Raw genomic sequence first — 24,210 nt, forward strand, 5'->3', positions numbered from 1 at the left:
ACGTCCTTGTGGAGGGTCCATTCCGTGGGTATCACCTGACCCCTCCGACTGAGACAGTCTGCCAAGACGTTCAAGTCCCCCTGGATGAATCTCGTCAACAGGGAGATGCCTCAATTTCTTGACCATAAGAGAAGGTCCCTTGCGATCTCGAGCAGCGTGAAGGAGTGTGTGCCTCCTTGCTTGGAGATGTACGCCAAAGTTGTGGTGTTGTCTGAGTTGACCTCTACCACTTAGTTTCGAAGAAGCTTTCGAATATCATCAAGGCCAAGTGGACTGCTAATAGCTCCTTGCCGTTGATGTGCATGCTCTTCTGACTTGAGGTCCACAGACCCGAGCATTCCCGACCGTACAGGGTCGCACCCCAACCCAAATCCGACGCGTCTGAGAACAACACGTGGTTTGGGTTCTTGACTGCTAGGGATAGTCCCTCTCTCAGACTGATATTGCTGTCCCACCATTTCAGGCATGCCTTTACTGGTTCGGAGACTGGGAATGATACCGTCTCTAACGTCTTGTCCTAGTTCCAGTGAGAGGCTAGATGGAACCGGAGAGGCAGAAGGTGTAGTCTCCCTAGTGAGACAAACTGCTCCAGGGATGAGAGAGTCCCTACGAGACTGTTCCAACTCCTAACTGAACAAACGTTTTCTTTTCAGCATTAGTTGGACTTCGAGCAGGGCTTGTTCTATTCGGTGGCAGACGGAAAAGCCCGAAAAAAAACTGGACTACGAATCTCCATCCCCAAATATAGAATAATCTGGGATGGGATCAGTTGGGACTTTTAGGTTGACCAAAAGTCCCAACTCCCTGGCCAGACTCAACATCCAATGTAGATCCTGCAGACAGCGAAGACTGGACGATGCTCTGAGAAGCCAGTCGTCCAAGTACAGGGAGGCTCGGATCCCCGATAGATGGAGGGATTTTGCCACATTCCTCATGAGCCTCGTAAACACGAGAGGCGCAGGACTGAGGCCAAAGCACAGGGCTCGAAACTGGTACCCCACATTCCTGTAAACAAACCTCAGAAACGGTTGGGAATCCGGGTGTATAGGAATGTGGAAGTATGCCTCCTGAAGGTCGAGAGAGACCATCCAGTCGCCTTCCATAAATGCTGTCAAGACAGCCTGGTAGACTTCATCGTGAAGTTTGTCTTGACAATGAACACATTGAGCGCACTTGCCTCTTACGTACTCCTGCAGTGAACATGGCTGCCAGATCATTGGAGCCATCCCTGAGGGACTTGTTCCTGCAGAGAACGTGGCTGTCAGATCATTGGAGCCATCCCTGAAAGCCTTGTTTATGCATGACATAATTGTACAGCAAAACTTCAAACGCTCGAAAATAGCTCTGAAGTCGACCTGTAAAATCTTGGAGCGTCTCATGGCCAGGCGCCAGGGAGAGTCTATGAGGTTTGAGAAGTCTATCTGGGCAGAGGCAGGAACTCCCAAGCCGAGAACTTCTCTCGTGTCATATCAGACTCTCGCTCTATAAGCCAGCTTAAAAGTAGGGAAAGCAAAGGCTGTCTCCCCCAAACTCCTCCTGGTGATAAACCAGTCGCCTAGCAAACGTAAAGCTCTCTTAGAAGAGCGAGAGAGCACTAGCTTATAAAACAACGGCTTCGAAGTAGCTAGGCCTAGTGTAAACTCTGACGTTTAGGCGAACGAGGAGCAGCAGTTACAAAAAGATCCGGACAAAGATCCTTAAAAATCAGCATGATTTATTTAAAGTCCATAGAGGGCTAAGCAGCTTTAGGCTCCTCTCCGCCTGACAGAGTCCTCAAGGGAATATCAGTAGGAGGGGGAACAGCAACTTCCTTATCTGAAGGAACCTTGTCCGACAATAGCCGAGTCTCAAGCAAGGGAGAGACCTACCGTGGTGGCAATGCTTTACAAGCAGATTCCACACGCACTGGTGCATTAGTAGCGGACCAGGACGCAACGTCATGTAACTGCTTAACAGTCTGTGAACTGTCAACAACAACAGGTGCGGGAGGACGCTCGGCGTCCACTCGAGACTGTTTTAACTGCCTAGTCTGAGCAGTCAAAACAACTCTAGACTGCGGTAGTTGACGCTCAGCGTCAAAACAAGTCAACTCCGCTGGCTGGCGAACGTCCTGAACGTCAACAGGAGCATTAGGAAGCGGCCTAACGTCCAAATGCGGCTGAAAATCAACACGTGACCGCATCGAGTGAGGCTCTACATATCGTGACTGACGTGACTTAGCTACGCCAACGTCAACAGGACGCACAAAGGTTCGTTTGGGTGGCTGAAGGCCAGGATCTCGATGAGAAAAACGGCTAGGATCAACGTGAACCTTATCGGCAGAATAGTCTTCCATAAGAGAGGCAAGCTTATTCTGCATGTCTTGCCGTACAACCCATTTAGGATCAACGGGAATGGTTGCGGTAAGAGACGAGGGTAACGTCTGTGACTGCAAAACCTTGCCTACAAAAAGACTCTCGGAGTCTGTGTTACGCTTTTGTTTAGGCGGCGAGCAGTCTTCCGATGACTGCATAGGGTCAGAGCTGTCCTAATAGTTAAAACCAGGACGCTGGACCTGTCCTGAAAGGACTGACTTTCGTTTAAAGGGCCTCGAAACCTTGTTCCACGGTTTCTTATGCGAAAAGCCTTCGGATGACGAGGAGAAAATCGTCTCTCTCGCCTTATGGTAGGGGTGATCTTGGTGAGATACGCCTGATACCATAGAGGGAACGTCTGTTCGCTGATCAAGGCCTCTCGAACCCATAAGTCGTACGACATTACTTCTCCCCTGGGCTTGGGAGCTTGCAAGAGGTCCCGGACTAGGCGAACGACAGGCACGAACAGACGAACCCTCGGTCGCAACACTGATAACACTTTGCGCAATATCACTTTATCACTACGATTTTCTGTTTTGCACTTATTTCACTGAAATCGAATTTTTTAACAATTCACATTAGGTATGAATAAAACTGATTTCTACCTGAAGCACGCAATTCTACCCTCATCAAAAGGTTATAATTGCGAAATCAGTCGTATAATGTAAGCACATTAATACAAGCAAAAAACAGTAAACATATTTTAAGATAAAAAGATCAGTGGCTAGGGAAGAGACTAAACACTAGTTCATTCAAAACTACGTTTTCAATCTCTCACCGTACAGTGCCTTGGGACGAGAATAAAAACTAATAACGTTTTATCCTTTCTCCCCGTACAGAGACTAGGGACGAGAGTAACTCGAGAACAACGTTACTCGCTTGGGACGAGAATAAAGATCGGAACGTTCTCTCTCCTCTCTCTCTCTCTCCGTCTCTATCTCTCTCTCTCTCTCTCTCTTGATTTCGCACCGAAGAGAAGAGCCCACTTACGTTTCGTCAAAAAACAGGTTATTTGACCAAAGGAAAAAACTGAAAGGTTTTTCAATTAAAAAGTTCCTTTAAAATAGAATTTAAAACATTTAAGCTTTGAAAGAAGAATGAACAAAACGTCAGAATCGATTTACTCTTTCTGCAAAGTGAAACCGTGATACTCTCTCTCTCTATCGTAACGATAGAGCGCAAACTGCGTAGCATAAATAAACTAAACGTTAGTTCATCTTTGAAACAGTACGAAGACTATTCAAAGAAAATCTTTCATAAAATATCTACTAAAAAAAATTCATTTAATAAGTTTTAAATCATTAGCTCTGTAAAAGTTATTTACGATTGAAAGGGCTCAACGTTGTTTAACTTCGGTTTCCAAGTTAGGACCGCCTACTCTCAGGAAAGGTCGCATATAAACAAATCATTAAAATTTATCTTGATGTTTATTATAAATGGAAAGCTAATCGAAGAGGCCTAATAAAGGCGGGTGAGATATAAAATATATAGAGGAAAATCTATAATCAATTTATAACGTGATAAGATAATTGCTAAAAGCCTAAAACACACTTCCGTACTAAGGGAAGGGTCGGCCATTTAAAAGTCAAAGAAAGTCCAAAAAACAATCCAAAGTCATCAAAAATTAAATCTATCCAAAACGAGTTCAAGATTTAAGTTGAAGATAAAACACCTGCACTGCGAAAGCTCAAACCAAAATGAAGTACTTCACCAAATATGTTGAGAAAACTCCAGGTTCTACAGCGAGTAATGATACGTCTTGTCGTCAAGGTCGACAGAGAAGAATTGAAGGGTTTGTTTACATGCAAGAGTGGTATCTGGCCTTTAGTTGGCGCTGGTGGTCACACCCGCAACCTTCATAGCGATCGCTTGCGAGTTTTTGAGTGTGTTTTCTGTCGAGCCCCTGAGTAGCAGCTATTATATATTCACCGGCTAAGTTAAATATTTAAAAATTGTGGGGTAAAGTGTTAACTGATTAGCTATCAGTGTATTGAAAGAAATCTTTTCTTTCGATATATGATTGGTCTCAACAATAGACTGTGCAAGGATACACAGGGTATGTTGGAAAATAACTACTGTATACTATATACTATAGTTTCTATCTGCAGTAAGATCTAAACTGCCAATATACTGACTACTGTATAATCATATACTGTAGTTCAGCCGGCATGTTGCCGGCTAGGCTAGTACCTGGCGGCACGATCCAGCCGGCAAGGTCAGTAACTGGTGGCACCAGCCCAGCCTGCCTGTCGCCAGCTGGGTTAGGCCTGGCGGCACCGGCCCAGCCGGCAAGCCGCCGGCTGGGTTAGTACCTGGCAGCACTAGCTGACAGAGAGAGAGAAAGCATGGAGTGAAGGCCTATCTTATTAATTTTTATTAACAATAAATAATGGTGTAAGTACTTAATCTTACTGCATTCCTCCAGAATGAGGGTTCAAATGGAAGGGGAGAATGTATCATTCAAGCTTCCATCCAACCACAACAACCGTTGCCGGTCACTGACGGCTCCGGGGATGTGGATGGCAATCCAAGAGAGGACTGAGGAACACTCGACAGAAAGGGGTCTTCCACCGGCAGCCGTCACAGCCGGCACAACCTTTCCCGGAGCCTTGTGTCCATAAGGGAAAGACTGAGTGACTATACAGCTGCTTATGTAGGAGGCCGGCCGGCACCACAACCTACCCGGCATGTGGTGAGATTGTGGGACGACGGCCACAGGGTTGCGACGGCTAGGCCATCTCTAAAGGACAGAGAAAGGCAGGGAAAGGGTCCTGTATTAAGTGTGAAAGAAGGTGGCAGGGTTGCCGCCACTGCCACACAAAGGAGAAACTCTGTTTCACTATCGGCGTCATCCTAGGCAGCAGAAGAAATCTATTCTTCAGCCTAGGGTCTGCCGAAGCCGTGTTAGGAGGCGGCGGCAGAATTGCAGTCACTTTCCAACAGGGGAGAAACTTCATTTCGGTGTCGGCGCCATCATTTGTGGCAGAAGGATATCTATTCTTCAGCCTAGGGTCTGCCGACACAGGACTAGTCTTCTAGACCGCAGGGGAGAAGGTGGCGGCATCATACAACCACTTCAAGTGTGGCCTAGGGAGGCATAGCCTCCTATGCCGGCAGCTGAAAGCCGTCAGGGGAGTGACTACTCACCCTGCTGCTCTGCCGCCAGCAAAAAGACTGAATACTCTGAGGTTCATCCCCCATACTTGAGTTGGAAGTGTCAGCAGTCTGTTCTGTTTCTGTAGATACACTCTTATCAGGACTTTGAACTCCTCAAGATCTTTTGCTTTTCAATTATCTGACAAATTCTAAAAGCTTCCAACAATCCAGATCCCTTTGTATGGCTACTACCTTTTAGTGTACTAGGTTCCACATTTACTTCATGTAATCTAAATTACTTTTTTCCTTACCAAGAGGGTCAATAATAATAAAAGGTCAATTTGGAATGCCAAAAAAAATCTACTTCGCTTTCCCTTCACTTCAACCGAGGTTGTTAAGAATTTAAGTGGGGTTGCTTAGAAGCCCAAGATGCCTTTCCCAAATAGAATAATCTATGGACGGAGACGGTGATTTCATAAAAACATAACTTTAAATGGTTTGCCTTATGTAACATACATTGGCTATCCTCTGCTTCCTGTTGCACTGATGCAGTCTCCAAACATAGAGTCTGGTAAAATAGTAACCGATTTGGAAGGGTTTCAGATGGGAAGGGAAAGGACAAGGTTGATATTTGCCACATCTACTAAAACCCCTGCCTTTGGCAAAACTTTTAGGACCAGTCAGTAAGACCTTAAGAAATATGTCAACGTCTTACCCAGGATATGGGGATAAAAAGTCAACCAAAGGAAGAGAGATGCGTCTTTGGTTCAGTGTATTCACATATTCACCAGGTTGTGATACACTCCTGGATGAAGTCAAACACTCAATTACTTCAACATCAGAACATTTAGTAATATTAGGCAGAGAACTACTCGTATTTAATGTATTAGAAGAGATTAGGTTAGTGGCTACATCCCTATACCCTACCAACACAGCTGTAGAAGTTCCAAGAGACTTGTCCAGTAACTACTGACGATGAATGTACGAAATTACTTAAATGAATCAAAAACAAACTATTTAACCCCAAGGTTATCAACTCTATTTGAAAAATCAAAGTTAACATTAATGGCTACTAATACATCATAAAAAAAGAGAGGGGGTGTTGGTGAACTCTTTAGGGCAAGACAAAATCAATTTGAAACACACTCTATGTTGGTGCTGCTTCTAGACCACAATGCCTTCACTTACTTTCCATGACTTGGCTGGTTAGTGAAGGTATAGTGGTCCTATGGAGGGGATAGGCTAGATTATCCCCAAAAAGATTTTATGACCAATGATTTTGTTTTGAGGTTGTAGAGTTAGCACTTCGTTATTATTAGTCTAATATTTGCAGGAAAAGATTAATTTATAAAAGAGCTACATAGTACAAGAATATGAAGGTTGATCCGATAACTTTGCAAATTGCATAAAACATTATCATGCCTTAACCAAAAATTATGCTTAACAATTTTATAGTTTGGCTTGAGTTTCAGATTGCCTGATGTCTCCTATTTTCACTAATTTTTTTTCTTTATCTTCTTTATGAAATATATATAATTTTTCTCTGGGGTTCTAAAATGGTGTTCAGTCATTGTTAATCATTGATTCTAGTATCAAACTGTGAGATCCTTGTTTAATACCAGCTAAGGTTTTTAGCTTAAGCTTAGTGGTCAAGTTAAACTACTTTCATAAAAAATTTAAGGTGAAAAAAGAAATATTTTTTTTTTCATGAGCAATTTATTCAGTAATCTAGCTATATCATCCCATGAATGCAGAAGAAATAACTGCACTTTCTCATAATAACCAATAAAGAAGAATTCTAGATTCTCCAGTTGTACAATGTTTCCTAATTAGTGTTTTATTTCCTTAAAGGTTATACTTTTATTTTAGGAAAAAAAAGTTAAATTCTAGCCATAAAAGCAGGAGTAAAATTAAAAACAAATCTAATTCTAAAAATTCCAAAACACATTTAGAAACCTTTTTAACTACAAGATCTTTCATTACTTTTCTTAGTTTGATATAGCACAACATACAATGTGAAATTATCTTGGCCATTCAGTATAAAAATGACTTATCACAACACAAGAATATGGAATGATGAACAGACTTTTCTGGCTATACAATCTGGGATAACTTTGGGAAGGCTTTAATGAAATTGTAAACAAAGAAATAATGTAACAAAAATTCAAAAGCTTTTTTACCTAAAAACTCAAATTGCTTTTGTGAAATAGAATTACTCTTTGAACCTGTTTACAATCATTAGAACAATCCTTGGTTAATCAAAGGTTGATGGATTTTATATGAATTAATAGCCAACTCAGCTTTTCCAAGACCATCTGACCTCAGGACGGAATCTATTCAGCAGAAGTTATTACACTTTCATAAAAGTACCATTTCAAAAGAATCGTGCTTAAACAAAAAATGAAAAGCTAATAACCATGCCTTGTGTTGGTGAAAAGTAACAGAACTTTTATTATGTCTTGTTCCTCAGTCCATAACAAAGCTGTCATTTAAGCTGTAATACCTGTAGTGCCAATACTAACCACATCTGATACAGAATATTACAATAAGTTTTTATAATGATTGCACCTTAACATTTGAAAATGTACATATCTACAGTCAATTTACCAATGTTATTCATTCCTTCAATACATGTTAATTTATTAACAATAGCAGCATTAAATTCTCTTCATCTAATTGCTGAGAGTAAATTCATACAGTATCCTTCATAGCTTGCCCAAAAGAATGTCACCTGAAGCTCTCACAGCACCTGTCTAATCAACTTCGAACACCTTCACATGCTGCATAAATTGGCCCAGCTTTCTCTTGAGCTAATTCCTTTGCCCGTTTGGCAGTCTCCCTTGCTGCATCTTTTAGCCTAGAAAAAAAGAATATTATTGCTAATAACACATACTTATAAAGATTATAAAATCTTGTATATCTCTAAGCTAAAAATTAAGCAAATAATTACCAACGATTCATTAACAAGCTAGCTAAATAATAACTAATAGTAGAGAAAACAAAATTCACCACTGGGTCATGTGGTACAAACTAACAAAAGTGAAGACTAACAAAATTTGCGCGAACAAAAAATGATTTTTCTACAAATAATATTAAAGCTTCCTCATTGTTAAAAATTCTATTCTTGAATATATGTTACTCAGCCCTTCATATTTTCAATAAATAATACACTTGAAATTTCTATGATGTAACATGATGTGATTCATGAAAAACTATTATCTTCACGTCAAAGTACCACTGATATGATGCTTGAAGGAAGTTTGGCATGATTTAACTTTAACTCTCCAGCAAGTACCAAAATACTTCCCTGAGAGTTGCACAGCTAATATCTTCGAAGAGCTAACTTTTTTGCAATAAAAATATAAAAATATGAAATTACGAATATTTCTCTTTTTTTTATATACCTCTCCTGATACTCATAATGAGAGGTATTAACCATAGTCTGGGTGAAATGCTCAACCTCAGTACTTCATAAAATCGAAGTTATGAAAAACTTTACAAGAGGTCCTCAGGTTACTACGGGATTCATTATTATACCTTGTTGGAAGTCGGATTTCAATACAGTGGAACCTCTACACACGATCGTATCTACATCCGAATTTTCCAACATCCGAAGTAAAATTCGAGCAAATTTTTGACTCTACACCCGAATTTTATTTCGACACACGAAGTAGCAATTTTCGTCGTACCGGTTGTATCCGAATTTTTCGACACGCGAAGTACAATTCGAACACGTTCCGACTCTACACCCGAATGTTTTTTTCGACACCCGAAGTAAACAATACTCGTACGCGTAGTCGGTGCTCATAGCGCCTGAAGTGTTTTTTATTTCCGCCGATAGAAGGCAGCACATCGACCTCGGAGGGACGCTCAATTAGCGCGGCTTGGGTCAGTCCTCTGTTCTCGCCGGCTTCGTGTGGTTGTGCTCTTTGCGTTGTGATATTAACTGTGAATTAATCGTGATTTTTTACGTGCATCCATTAACGATAATTTACGTAAATCATGGGTCCAAAAAGGCTTAGTTTTGCCAGTGGTAGTGGTAGTGGTGAGAAAAGGAAGAAGGAAATGCTTTCTATAGAAATTAAGCAGGAAATTATTGAAAAACATGAGCGTGGCATCCGCGTGAGTGAACTTGCTAAACAGTATGGCCGTAATATGTCGACGATCTCGACAATCCTTAAACAGAAGGAAGCTATTAAAGCAGTGAAACCTTCTAAGGGGATCACTATAATTTCCAAACGCCGTACCCCTATCATAGAAGAGATGGAACGACTTCTACTAGTGTGGATTAAGGATAGAGAGATCGTTGGCGACACCATCACCGAAACAGTCATCTGCGAGAAGGCGCACGCCATCTTTACGGACTTGAAGGAGGAGAGCTCTGTGGGTGATGCTGGGGAGAGTTCAACCGAGCCTTCCTTAGATGATTTCAAGGCATCTCGTGGCTGGTTCGAGAAATTTAAGAAACGGTCCGGGATTCATTCAGTTGTTCGCCACGGAGAGGCTGCTAGTGCGGACACAAAGGCTGCAACTGACTTTGTTAAGAAATTCGAAAATATCGTAAAGGAAGAAGGCTACGTAGAGCAGCAGGTGTTCAATTGTGATGAAACCGGGCTGTTTTGGAAGAAGATGCCGAGTCGAACCTACATCACTGCTGAAGAGAAGAAATTGCCTGGGCATAAGCCAATGAAGGATCGGTTGACTCTTGCTCTATGTGCCAACGCTAGCGGGGACTTTAAAGTTAAGCCCTTGCTTGTTTACCATTCAGAGAACCCTAGGGCCTTTAAAGCACACAACGTCGATAAGGATCAGCTTCATGTTTTCTGGCGATCCAACTCGAAGGCCTGGGTCACTAGGCAATTCTTTGTGCAATGGGTAAACCAAGTTTTCGGTCCTTCTGTGAAGAAGTATCTTCATGAGCAGAAATTGCCTTTAAAGTGCCTGCTATGCCTTGACAATGCACCCGCTCACCCCCCCGGACTTGAAGATGATATCTTCGATGAATTCAAGTTCATAAAGGTGCTGTATCTTCCACCAAATACCACCTCTATCCTCCAGCCCATGGACCAGCAAGTCATCTCTAATTTTAAGAAGCTGTACACCAAGCACTTATTCAAGCAGTACTTTAATGTCACGCAAAGCACCAACTTAACTTTGCGTGAATTTTGGAGGGGCCACTTCAATATCGTGCACTGCTTAAAGATCATTGATCAGGCTTGGGTGGGATTAACTCGACGGACCCTCAATTCTGCATGGAAGAAGCTGTGGCCTGATGCAGTTTCTCCCCGAGATTTCGAGGGTTTTAACCCCGAACCTGATCCCGTGGTCGGTGCAGCGGAAGCCGTAGAGGAAATCGTCTCCCTTGGCAAGTCCATGGGTCTGGAGGTCGACGCAGATGACGTTACGGAACTCGTCGCCGAACATCACGACGAACTGACGACGGATGAGCTCAAGGAACTCCATGCTATGTCGGAGCACATGAGTGATGACGAGGAAGAGAGCGAGGAGGTAGAACATGTGTTAGGTTCAGCGCAAATAAAAGAGGTGTTAGGAAAATATCAAGACGTGGTCGACTTCATCGACAAATACCATCCAAAGAAATTGCAGGTTTGTCGTGTAGTTTCTCAATTCGATGATGTTTGCCTAACGCACTTTCGAAACATTCTGAAAAGCCGTACGAAGCAATTATCTATCGATGCTTTCTTTAAAAAAACTGCGAAGCGAACTCGCGATGAAGAGGATGTAAGTGAACCGAAGAAAACGGCAAAGAGTGAAGAGGAAGAAAGTGAAACACAGAAAACGGAAAAGAGTGAAGCAAAAGAAATTCAGTCAATTTTAAATGTAAGTGATAGTGATTAAAATTACGTAATCATCAAAAAGAAAAAAAGAAAATGTAAAAAAAAATATAGAATATAAAAATAAAAAAAAAATAAGCTAAGTTATGTTAAAGTTCACTTAGTGTAAGTTAGAATAAGTTACGGTAGTGTTACGTTTATCGTAGTTAACCTCTCTACCTCCTCGCCGTCCGTCCGTCTCCTCTCTCCTCTCTGCGTAGCGAAGACGAACAACACCTGCGCTGGAGTTTCTAAGGTAAAGTGACGCTAAAAACCCGTTTCTTATTTATCATTTTTTGCTAATTCTTCTTATTTACATGTCTATTCTTCTTATTTACATGTCTATTATCTAATTTAGTGTTCATTATTCTCATGGGAAAATTATGTGTAGTAGTTTATTAAGAAGTTATCATAGGTTTTTGGGCTCAACCACGGATTAATCCTATTTCAATGTATTCTTATGGGAAAATTCGTTTCGACATCCGATCAATTTCTACATCCGAAGTTGGTTCTGGAACGGATTAAATTCGTATGTAGAGGTTCCACTGTACATAACTTACTGTACGTACATACAAACATACCCACATACTGTATCTGTATACTATATTTCAAAAGGAAGTAAATAATCCCACACCATTTTTAAATTACTGTAGCCTATGCATACAAATACCTGTACCTTATACAGTAGTATACCTACACTTATACAGTAATAATAGGCAATAAGTAATAAGTAACACACTATTGTACAGTACTCCACTGTGTTAGTAGCTCTTCACATTGCAAGTAGTTCGTTGTATCAACAAATTAACTATCACACCTCAAAATTCAGTTACAAAAATTCTAAACGTTATGGAATCACGTTCATGATAGCAAATCATCGTAACCCACTGACCTCCTGTACTTGGCACTGGCAAAAAGATTTGATTCAAGGGGAGGAGGGGGTTAATTATATGGTTTGCAGACATGTACCATAATAATGAAAATTAATACATGTTTGATTGAAGACTGGCTGCCTCAAGAGAGTTAATTTTATAGGAAACCTTTTCTATTGTCCTAATCTTTTGCTTTTCAATAGCAGTGCAATCTGCCAGTAACTTTGCTATTATTATTCATACACACATACACATATATATTTATTATACATATATATATATATATATATATATATATATATATATATATATATATATATATATATATATATATATATATATATATATATATATTATATATATATATATATATATATATATATATTATATATATATATATATATATATATATATATATATATATATATATATATATATATATATATATATATATATATATATATACACAGTGGTACCTCTACATACGAATTTAATTCGTTCTACAACCAACTTCGGATGTAGAAAATGTTCGGATGTAGAAACAAATTTTCCCATAAGAATACATGGTAATTCATTTAATTCGTTCCTCAGCCTAAAAACCCATAATAAATCCTTAATATATGGCTACACATAATTACACATAACAATAACATAACTGCATAATATGAAAGAAGCATGTAAAAAAGATAATTATAAAGAAATAATAAATAAAAAATGTGTTTTATTGCCACTTTACCTTAGAGACAGGCCAACGCAGGTGTAGGATTTGCTACGCCAGGAGGAGACAGACGATCGGCGAGAAGGTAGACATGGTGTTAACATGTTCTTTAAATAAATACTCTCTCTCTCTCTCTTTTGTTCTTCTTCACTGTTAGTGTTAGAGATGTCTATTATTTTTTTTTTTTTGAGAGAGAGAGAGAGAGAGAGAGAGAGAGAGAGAGAGAGAGAGAGAGAGAGAGAGAGAGAGAGAGAGAGAGAGAGAGAGATTAAACAAAAATGAGAGATTAAACAATAATGTGTTGTGTACATATGATTTTTAACAGCGTTAACAAGTTGAAAGACAGTTAAATGTAACTAAAAAAACAAATCATCGAATCTGAATTCCTTTATTAACTAAAACAAATATTGATACAAACACACTCGTGAGCGTATGCGCAAACACACACACACACACACACGAGGAGACACGATCGGCGAGGAGGTAGAGAATGTGACTGCGATAACATACCGTAACTTACACTACGGAAATTTTAATCTAACTTAGCTTATTTATTTTTTTTTTAATTTTTATATTTCATATTTTTTACATTTTTTTTTTCTTTTGATTTTTTATTTTCATCACTTTCAGTGACGAGTTACGGTATGTTATCGCAGTCACCATCTCTACCTCCTCCCCGACCGTCTCTCTTACTGCGTAGCAATTTTTGCACCTGTGTGTGTGTTTGTGCATACGCACACGAGTGTGTTTGTATCAATATTTGTTTTAGTTAATAAACGAATTCAGATTAGCTGTTATTACTTTCTTAGTTACATTTAATTGTTTTTCAACTCGTTGACGCTGTTAAAAATCATATGTACTCTAAACACATTTTTGTTTAATCTCTTATGACACAAGAATAAGTAGAGAAATTACTTGTGATGAAGATAGGAACTCACTACAAAGAGATCTATACAAAATATATGAATGGGCGGAGATAAATAGGATGGTATTTAACTCCGATAAATTCGAATCAATAAATTATGGAAACAGAGAAGGAATGGTGTATGCATACAAGGGACCTAATAATGAGACAATCACAAACAAGGAAGCAATTAAAGACCTTGGTGTAATTTTAAATAGGAATATGTTATGCAACGACCAAATAGCAACACTGTTGGCTAAATGTAAAGCAAAAATGGGAATGTTATTCAGACACTTTAAAACAAGAAAAGCTGAACACATGATTATGCTTTACAAAACTTATGTGGGTAGTACACTCGAGTACTGCAATGTGATATGGTACCCACACTACCAAAAGGATATTGCGCAAATAGAGAGTGTACAAAGGTCCTATACTGCTAGAATAGAAGAAGTTAAGGACCTTGATTACTGGGAAAGACTGCAATTTTTAAAACTATACAGTCTAGAAAGGAGAAGAGAACGCTACATGATAATACAAGCATGGAAGCAAATAGAAGGAATTGCTGAAAACATCATGGAGCTTAAAGTATCAGAAAGAGCAAGCCGAGGTAGATTAATAGTGCCAAAAAGCATTCCAGGTAAACTGAGAAAGGCGCACAGGACATTAATCCACTACGCACCAGCATCGATAATGCAGCGACTATTTAATGTGCTGCCAGCTCATCTAAGAAACATATCAGGAGTGAGCGTAGATGCATTTAAAAATCAGCTCGATAAATACCTAAGATGCATCCCAGACCATCCAAGACTGGAAGATGCAAAATACACCGGAAGATGTATTAGCAACTCTCTGGTGGATATACGAGGTGCCTCACACTGAGGGACCTGGGGGAACCCAAACAAAAAATAAGGAAAAAAATAAGGTAAGGCTCTCTCTCTCTCGGAAAAAAAAATAATAGACGTATCTAACACTATAACAGCGAGAGAGAGAGAGAGAGAGAGAGAGAGAGAGAGAGAGAGAGAGAGAGATATTTTATTTAAAGAACATGTTAATGCTATGTTTAGAGAGAAACAGAAAAAGAGAGAAGTCTTATTTAAAAGAGCTTGTTAATGCTATCATGGTTTTCTTTGCTTCACTTTTTTCTTTCTTTCTGTTCATCACGCTGGCCCTTCTCACAGATGATTGTTGCCAACAAATCTCTTTGTCCTTTATCCCTATCAACAAAAGGCGTTCTATCTCTTCCAGGGTATTGCTAAGATGTCTTGTAATAATGGTGATCCCCTTCGATGGTTTTTTGCTTTAATGGCTGCCTTCAGCTTGATGATCCTCGAGATCATAGGCCTATTCCGGCCATATTGTTTAGCCATACAGTATCACTCACATGCACACTGCTCTCATGTTTTTCTATAATTTCTTGCTTCAATTCTAATGAAAGAATTGCCTTCTTCCTGTACTGAAACTTAGCTTCTTAGGCACCATGATTATAGGTAAAATCAAAAAGGAAATGTGAGAAAAGGAAGAAAATAAGCACTGTTAATAACAGACCAAACAGAGGACAACCACACGATACACACAAGAATAGAGAACTGAGCACTCGACGCTCAATGGCGTAATGTTTACTTCGTGTGTCGAAATAAAATTCGGGTGTAGAGTCAAAAATTTGCTCGAATTTTACTTCGGATGTAGATACGTTTGTGTGTAAAGGTTCCACTGTATATATATATATATATATATATATATATATATATATATATATATATATATATATATACATATATATACATATATATATATATATATATATATATATAATATTTTTGTGTGTGAGTGTGTATGTGTGTGTATTCAGTATTTGCAGTGGATATTTGAAACATCTAATGATATTACAGAAAGAAATATGGCAACTTGATTTGTAACATCTATATGCTTTCACTCACAAAGACAGCCTTTCACTGTCTTTGATTCACTAAGGTTGGAGAAGGCTCCATCTACTTTGTCGAAGTAGTAAAAAAAAACAACACCTTGTCTGTTTAGTCATAGGAACACTAGAGACATCTGACGAATGATTTCCTGAGTGTCAGCATTCCTATGATTCTAACTGTACATGTAGCTTATTGGGTCCCCTTGCCCAAAACCAAAACAAGAAATGATTCCCAGTATTTTACTGTTCAGACAGGCCATTTATTCAATTGTGGGTTAGCGAGATAGAGGTCGTAAACCCAACAGTAAGTTTATGTACTATACTGGACCGCAGCCCACTAACCACTGCATAAAATCACAAATTTAAGTAATTTGTATTTTTCCTAACATACTTACCTCGAACTACTTTCTTAGGAGAGTCTGGAATCTCTCAATCACCAACCAAGAATTTTGCGTAGTTGCCCCCCTCTCTGCTGCCTCTCAAGGGCGTAAGGATACTCGCCCAGGTGCAACCCAGGTCACGCGTGTGGCCATGCTTGATACCCAGTAAGCTTCTGTTTTAAGGCTTCCTCAAACTCCAGAAGATACTCGGGGCAGGATGGGAGGGCCATTACCCGAAAGTAGTTCGAGGTAAGTATGTTAGGAAAAATACAAATTACTTAAAATTTGTGATTTGTTCCAACACAGAATACTTACCTCGAACTACTTTCTTAGGAGACTTATGCTTTAGGAGGAGGGAGTAGCTTACAGATTGAAATGTTCGAGACTCGCTGGGGCCCTTGAACTAGATAGGGGGCTAGTTCTGGGACTCCCAGGGAGAGGCAGGAGAGTAGGGGAAAGCACGCAAAAGTCTACCTTATTTACAACTCACCTTTTATTCAAAATCCATACTTGATGTGTTTTAACATCCCATCTCTCATGTAGGGATGGGGAAAAAAGGGTGGGGTCTCGGGAAACGGATAGAGGTTAGCCAGGAAGTAAGGAGGAACTTGTGTCGCTTACGATTACTTCCCACAGCTAACCCGGGGCCCAAACTACTAAATTTGTTGCATGGCCACAATGACTGGCCCAATGGAGAAGGCATCCAAGGACTTCCTCGTATAGTCCTTGAGGTAGTGGGCTGTAAAGATGGACTGCCTAGCCCAAGTGCCCGCCCATATTATTTGGCCTACCGCCATGTTGGTGCCAAACGCTAAAGACATGCTAAGACCTCTAATATCATGAGGTCTTGGGGTACCAGGCACCGTGGAGCCCTCACTCTCATAGGCCCTCTTTATAACCTGTCTCAGCAAGAAGGATATGGTGTTTTTGGAAACTGCCTTCTTGACCGAGCTTGTGAACACAAACAAACTCTTCACCACCGGTCTGAGTTTGGCCGTCCTACTAGGGTATTTCCTGATGGTCACTAGGGTTGTCCGAGCGTGGAATAGCCGGAATTGAGACCTCGGGTCCGCAATTGCAGGGTTCTGGGTCTTTGCTACGAACTCCGGCAAAAACTTGAGTCATGTCCTTCCACCCTTTCGAGTGGGATACCTCAAAAAGACAGGCCGTGAAGCTCGCTCACTCGTTTCGCTGAGGCCAGGGCTAATAGGAAGATGGCTTTGAGGGCGAGCTCTTAGTCTAAAACATTTTTAGAGGTTCGTAGGGAGGCCGTGAAAGGACCTGAAGGACTTAGGCCACATCCCATTGGGGAACCCTTGAGGTGTGGGGATCACAAGTTTGCTCAAAACTCTTGATGAGCATCGAGATGTGACGCGAGGTCCCTGGAACACCTGTCCTAACGCTTCTCGAACCCCCTTGCTGGCTGGGATGGGGACCCCTAGATCATCCCTCAAGTGTACCAGGAAGTCTGCGATGTTGTGGACCGAAACGTTCAAGGGCCGAAGGTTCTGAGTGGCACACCATTTGACAAAGGTTGCCCATATATCTTGGTACACAACACAAGAGGACCTCCGCAGGTACCCTGACCTCCTATCCGCTGTTTTGTTCGAGAACCCTTACTTCCTTAGCAACCGCTTGATAACCTCCACGCGTGTAGCCTCAGCCCGAGGGTTTTCGAGCACCTTTTGGCAGTGTGGTTGACTTAGCAGGTCTCCTCTTACTGGTAAGGGCCACAGCGGGAGAATGGCTAGGTCCTGCAGATCCACGAACCACTCCCTCTCCAGTCCCCAAGGCACTACCAAAGTCATCTCTGTGGACTTTGACTGTCTTAACCTGTTGAGCACCCGTCTGATCATCCCGAAGGGGGGGAAAGGCGTATACGTGGAGGTTGTCCCAAGGGTGCTGGAAGGCGTCTTCGAAGGCTGCTGACGAATCCGCTATTGGGGAGCAGAACACGGGGAGCTGTGCGTTTAGTCTTGTGACGAACAAGTCTATCACAGGGGAGCCCCAACGACGGAGGACTTCCTGTGCCACTTGAGGGTGAGAGGACCACTCTGATCTCACTATTTGGCCTTTCCTGCTTAGCCCGTCCGCCAGTACGTTCCTCTTTCCGGGGATGAATCTGGCCGATAGGAGAATGTCGTTCCTTTTGGCCCATTCCAGGACCCGAGCTGCGAGATCGCACAAATCCCTTGATCTTAGCCCTCCTTGTTTCTTGATGTACGTGGCGTTGTCGCACATGAGGGCTACTGAGTTCTCCTGAACGAGGCGGACGAAGCTTATCAATGCCCTCTGCACTGCCATGGGCTCCAAAAGATTGATGAGCCGGGCCTCTTCCCCCACTGACCATTTCCCCTCTGCTGTTTCCTTGAGGAGATGCGCTCCCCACCCTTCCTTCGATTCGTCCGTGAAGAGCAGCATCTCCTGGGGAGGGGAGCCGAACGGAATCCCTTTCAACGTATTCCTCCTGTCGGACCACCAGAGGAGAGCTTCTTTGGAGGGAAGTGACACCGGAATTATCTTCTGTGGGGAGCTTCCCATTGACCAGAGGTCCTTCAGGTTCCACTAAACCGGTCTGAGTTTGAGCCTTGCTTGTGTGTCCAGGTCGAGACCAGGGCGAAGACTCTCGTGAAGACTTGAGGGGCTGTCGACAGACCGAAGCAGAGGGTCCTGAATTGATGAGTCTGGAGGCCCCCCCTTTACCCTGAGAAAATTTCCTGCTGGAGGGGTGAACGGGAACCTGGAAGTAGGCATCCTTGAGATCCAGGGACATCATGAAATCCCCTTCTCTCAAGGCTGCCAGAACCGACTTCGGCGTGTCCATCTTGAAGGGTGTCTTCTTGATGAATTTGTTCCATGCCGAGAGGTCGATTACTGGTCTCAACCTCCTGCCACTTTCTCCACCAGGACGAGTCTGCTGTAGAATCCCGGCGACGACTCGTGCACGGGTTGCAGGGCTCTTTTCTCCAGCATAACTTCCATCTCTGCCTGTAGAGCTGCCTTCTTCTCCGAGTCGTTGGGAGCTAACCATAGCCCTCGGTGATCGGGGATCAGCGGGGGCAGCTCTGACAGGAAGGGAATCCTGTATCCCTCCCTGAGAACAGTAACTGTTCATGGGTCCGCCCCGTTGTCCCGCCATGCTTGCCAAAACTGTTTGAGGCATCCCCCTACCAGTGGCGTGGGTAGGTGTAGGGGGCCTCTCTCCCTATCTCCTTCTAGGAAGGCAGTTTGACCGGCTTCTCCTTGACCCGGAGAACTTAGGTCTATAGTATGTTTGGGGTTGAGCACCACTCCCCCTGGAGGGCCACGGAGGCTGGTGCCATGAAGAGGTGGATGCTCCTTTCCTAGCTGGAGGCGGAGGCGGGTAGGCCCCTTTGCCGCAGGTCTCCTCGCAACGGGCCGCCTTGTCAACTGCTGCCTCGACTCGGCTGGTACCTTCAATCTGCTGACTCTCTCCACCGTCTCTGCTACCGTCTGGAGAGGGAACACCGTCTCTGCTACCGTCTGGAGAGGGAACACCGTCTTGGCCGAGACGGAGAGTTTCTAAGGAACTTTGCCACTCGCTCGGGGAGCCTGCGGGAAAGACTGATTAGGATAGTGTCCATTCTCCTCAGAACCCAGTTGGCTGTCTGGGTAAGGGACTGGCGTGTCAGAAATTTCATGGCTTTACCCCCCGAGCGGATCAATTCTTTCAGAAGGGCCTGATTGTCTGGCACTGCGAGGTCGTATGAGATCTGAAAGTCCGCCAGTGTACAGGCCCACCAATCCAGCCAAGAGGTGACGTTCACAACGTCCTGAGCGATGACCTCCATTATAGCGGCCTCCGCTGGAGAGAAGACCACCGGCGCCCTAAGGCTACGTTCTTCTGAGTTGCCTTGGTTCAGTGTAACGACCACTTCTTCTACCGTGCGGGGCCCTGAATGGTGTCCGTCCAGCCCGTAGAACTTCCTCTGGGTCTTGAGACCCGGTAGGAGTTTGCCTGAGCCCTGTGACCTCAAGGAATTCTCCGGGACTGAGACGTACAAGTCCACGTGTTCCTTCCCATGGCAACATCGGGGGCTAAAGGCAGGGTCAAGGAAGTCTTCTTCTGCACAGGATCCTCCACCATCCTGCCCAGACCCGAGAGCCAAGTTCGCGCAGCCGTTGGTTAAGGTTCGTCCAACCTATGATGCCGTCGGATGAGAGCAAGCACCTTACAGTAGGACAAGACCTACACCGAACACTCGCCCGAGTCAATTAAACCGTCCACTACCCGTACCTCCGCGTCGGCAGGTTCCTCGAACGTGGAGGGATCCGTGGGCAGGGAGGCATCCCGTTCCTCCTGGTAGGATGATGGAGCGGGCGCCTCCGTCATGGGTAGAGCCGTCGGGGCGGAGGTAGCCATCATGGGTCTACCCCATCCCGACCTCACCCGGATGGCTCTGGATGATGGTAGTGGCAGCGGCGAATCCCGAAACCGCTGTGACCAAAGAGTCTTGAGTAACGTTACTATGCCGAACCCGCGGGATTTCTCCGGAAACGGGTGGAGCCGCCGACTTACTAGGCCGGGGCAGCAACGAGTGTGCCAACGGCTGCCCCCAACGAGCGGGCGGAGCCGAAGAGACACTGTACAGTCAATTAAACCGTTCACTACCCGTACCTCCGCGTCGGCAGGTTCCTTGAACGCGGAGGGATCCGTGGGCATGGAGGCATCCCGTTCCTCCTGGTAGGATGATGGAGCGGGCGCCTCCGTCACGGGTAGAGCCGTCGGGGCGGAGGTAGCCATCATGGGTCTAGCCCCTCCCGGGCTCACCCGGATGACGCTGGATGATGGTCGTGGCAGCGGCGAATCCCGAAACTTGGCCGGGACCGCTGTGACCATAGACTTTTGAGTCACGTTACTGTGCCGAACCCGCAGGATTTCTCCGCACACGGGTGGCGCCGCCGACTTACTAGGCCAGGGCAGTAACGAGTGTGCCAACAGCTGCCCCCGACGAGCGGGCGGAGCCGAAGAGACACTGTACTGGGCATCGGGTCGGCTCCAGCAGCCACCGAGGCAGGCACTGGAGCGGCAACCGACCTGATGGGGGTCCTGGGTCTGGAATTCGGGGTTACCGGCTCCATGAACTCCGGAGGGAGCGTGGCTGATGGTGCCGAGGGCGAATGGGTTATGGGACGACCGTCGAACCATCCTTCGCTTTCCTCCTCCAATCTCAAGGGGGACCTGAAGGTCTTCCTCGGGGCCCTCCAAACGATGGAGTCGGGGTCCGAAATGCCCGTGGGTCGCTTACCAATGTCCTGGCCACCCCCGGAAGATGTTGTACCTGAAAAGCACGTTACGGGCGTGAGGATGGGCGCTGAAGTGGGCCCCCCCACCCCGGATCCACACTTATGACGGGTCCTGCGGGCACCAAGCCTTCGTCTAAAGCACACACTCCCACCACTTTAGCAGCCCCCTCACTTGTCTGCATAGACCCCTTTAACACAGAATCCCCCACATTAGACTCATGGGGAACGGCAATGGGCCGCTTCCCTGAAACGGACTTACCTAGTCCCCTACCCTGGGTAGGGGAAGGCGAAGGAGAACCTCTCTCCGACAGGACCGAGGGCGACGTGACCGGCGACGAAAGGCCTGACTTCTTAAACGACCTCTTAGAAGCCTTCTTCTTTTTCTTGCCGAAAAGAGCCCATTGGAGCTCCGGCCAAGACTCACACTCCGGGCCCTTAGACTCCGGGGAACACCTCTTCCCCCGACACGAGGAGCACAAGGAATGCGGGTCGACCACGGGCGGCGAGACCCATGCCCCGCAAGCCTTACCCGCTTGAGACCCGGGACAGCGACGCCGAGGTTTCATGGCAAAATCAAACACAAAGGACACAAAGGAAAGGTGAGGAACACAACAGGAATATAGTACGTGAGACATAAGGTAAAGGAACACACAGGAACACATGGAACAAGGGGTGAGAACACAAAGTAATCACATGGGAACACAAGGTGAACGGCCGGGATAAGCGAGAGAGCGGCGAGATGTTATCTACGCCGCAATCAGAAGCTAACTGGTTTTGTGTTTTTTTTAATGCTGCGACTGTTGTTGCTAATAAATTTCAAATCCAATTTCAAACTCGAGAGTCAAGAATAATTTTTTTTCTGATGATATGATTTTTGCCAATCATAACCTGCAGAATGCATATGTAGAAGCACCAGCGACTTCAGTTCCTCATAAGTCTTTTATGACATTCTTAAATAAAATATATTTCTTCAACCTTATATTTTCTTTTTCCATTGCTCTCTCAATAATGCCAATGTAACCGGTGTATCTTTATCCAAGGAATCCATATTGACATCTGTCAAATGTGAGCCCATGCCTACACCTATATTACAGGGTGACATGAAGTGTGAGGCATTCTATTTCAGGGGTTTCCATTTCTGATTTCGCATTACAGTACTATCTATGTAAATCCAGCCTAAATGATTACTTTACAACAAGTCACAATGATTTTGGTGTAAACTATACTAGACTTACCATCCTTTATTTGTAAATGAGATAATGACAACGGAAAAGCGTACATATGCTGTATACGAATACTTGAGGAAAAACAGCATCAGAACTTACCTTCAACAACTCATTAAGAAATTTTAATTAAGAAAAATAAGGTTTAAAAGCAATATAAATGTACAGTACTGTATTTAGGATGTACAGTACTTGAATGTTTTGTTCATTGTCCTCCTGTAAAGAAGGATAAATCGAAACTGAGGCACTCTACCTGTTCATTTGTATCATTTATACCTGGTAAAGGAGCTGCTGTCTATTTGCATAAGTGCAGTTTCAGAACTTTCAGGGTCAAGGCACAATCTTTGGAATGGCGCCTTTAGAGTTATTGCGATGTATTTTACTATTATGCATTTCTTCCTTTCTTTTTATGAAATCTTTTTTCCCACATAATAACGAAAAATTTCTTTTTCTTTTTTATATTTCAGTAAAATGGTATTAGTGTATTCAATTACCCAGCTAAAATTAACTCATGATGAGCAAGTGGACAACCGAGTAAACAAAATAAAGGCACTGTTACCCAAAACATGATGAAAGAAATTGGCTCTAGCTAAAACATGACCAACAACATTACAGAGCTAAGAAAAGTATATGCTTAATGAATGGACAATGCCAAAGTTTCTACCTGCTACTGTTGTTACTCTTTATACTCGAGAACTTTTATCTAGGAACATGAGTAATGCATTTTGTGAAATCAAATTATGATAAATCTAATTATTTCAATACATACCAGTATTCAATAGCCTACATTGTTTCTTGAAAGAAAGATATGCTAAACAAAATCTAAATCAGAAGAATTTCTATCGAATAAATATATATATATATATATATATATATATATATATATATATATATATATTATATATATATAAATAAATTTCTACCTCATACTTGGGATCGAAAGCTAGCCCCTTCTAATGAAAGGCCAGGTCGAAACCAACCATGCCACGAGAGCCCATAAAAGGAAATCTGAACCTGACACTAATCTAGCTGTCCGAGGATTTACCTGGTGAGACATCAGTCTCTTTACCAGCGAGTTTTACCAGATTTCCCCGGGCCCACCACGTGACACAATTGGTAGTAATTCATTCAAATTACCCCTAATGAGTCAATATGGATAAATATCAACACAACATCGTGTTCAAATAGAAATAAATTTCTACCTCATACTTGGGATCGAACGCTAGCCCCTTCTAATGAAAGGCCAGGTCGAAACCAACCATGCCACGAGAGCCCATAAAAGGAAATCTGAACCTGACACTAATCTAGCTGTCCGAGGATTTACCTGGTGAGACATCAGTCTCTTTACCAGCGAGTTTTACCAGATTTCCCCGGGCCACCACGTGACACAATTGGTAGTAATTCATTCAAATTACCCCTAATGAGTCAATATGGATAAATATCAACACAACATCGTGTTCAAATAGAAATAAATTTCTACCTCATACTTGGGATCGAACGCTAGCCCCTTCTAATGAAAGGCCAGGTCGAAACCAACCATGCCACGAGAGCCCATAAAAGGAAATCTGAACCTGACACTAATCTAGCTGTCCGAGGATTTACCTGGTGAGACATCAGTCTCTTTACCAGCGAGTTTTACC

The 24,210-nt window shown here is 43.2% G+C and overlaps 1 protein-coding gene across 2 annotated transcripts in view; it reads right to left on the reverse strand.

Annotated features, from left to right (window-relative positions):
* Window positions 1-7,146: 7,146 nt before the first annotated feature.
* Window positions 7,147-24,210, reverse strand: part of prel (preli-like) — a 202,342-nt gene continuing 185,278 nt past the window's right edge. For both annotated transcript variants that reach the window (XM_068388400.1, XM_068388401.1), the window contains exon 6: window positions 7,147-8,307. In XM_068388400.1, coding sequence (XP_068244501.1) covers window positions 8,208-8,307 — 100 coding nt within the window. In that variant the 3' untranslated portion in view covers window positions 7,147-8,207. The remainder of the gene's footprint in view (window positions 8,308-24,210) is intronic.

The sequence above is a fragment of the Palaemon carinicauda genome, chromosome 15, assembly GCF_036898095.1.
Source record: "Palaemon carinicauda isolate YSFRI2023 chromosome 15, ASM3689809v2, whole genome shotgun sequence".
In the NCBI taxonomy this organism is placed as follows: Eukaryota; Metazoa; Arthropoda; class Malacostraca; order Decapoda; family Palaemonidae; genus Palaemon; species Palaemon carinicauda.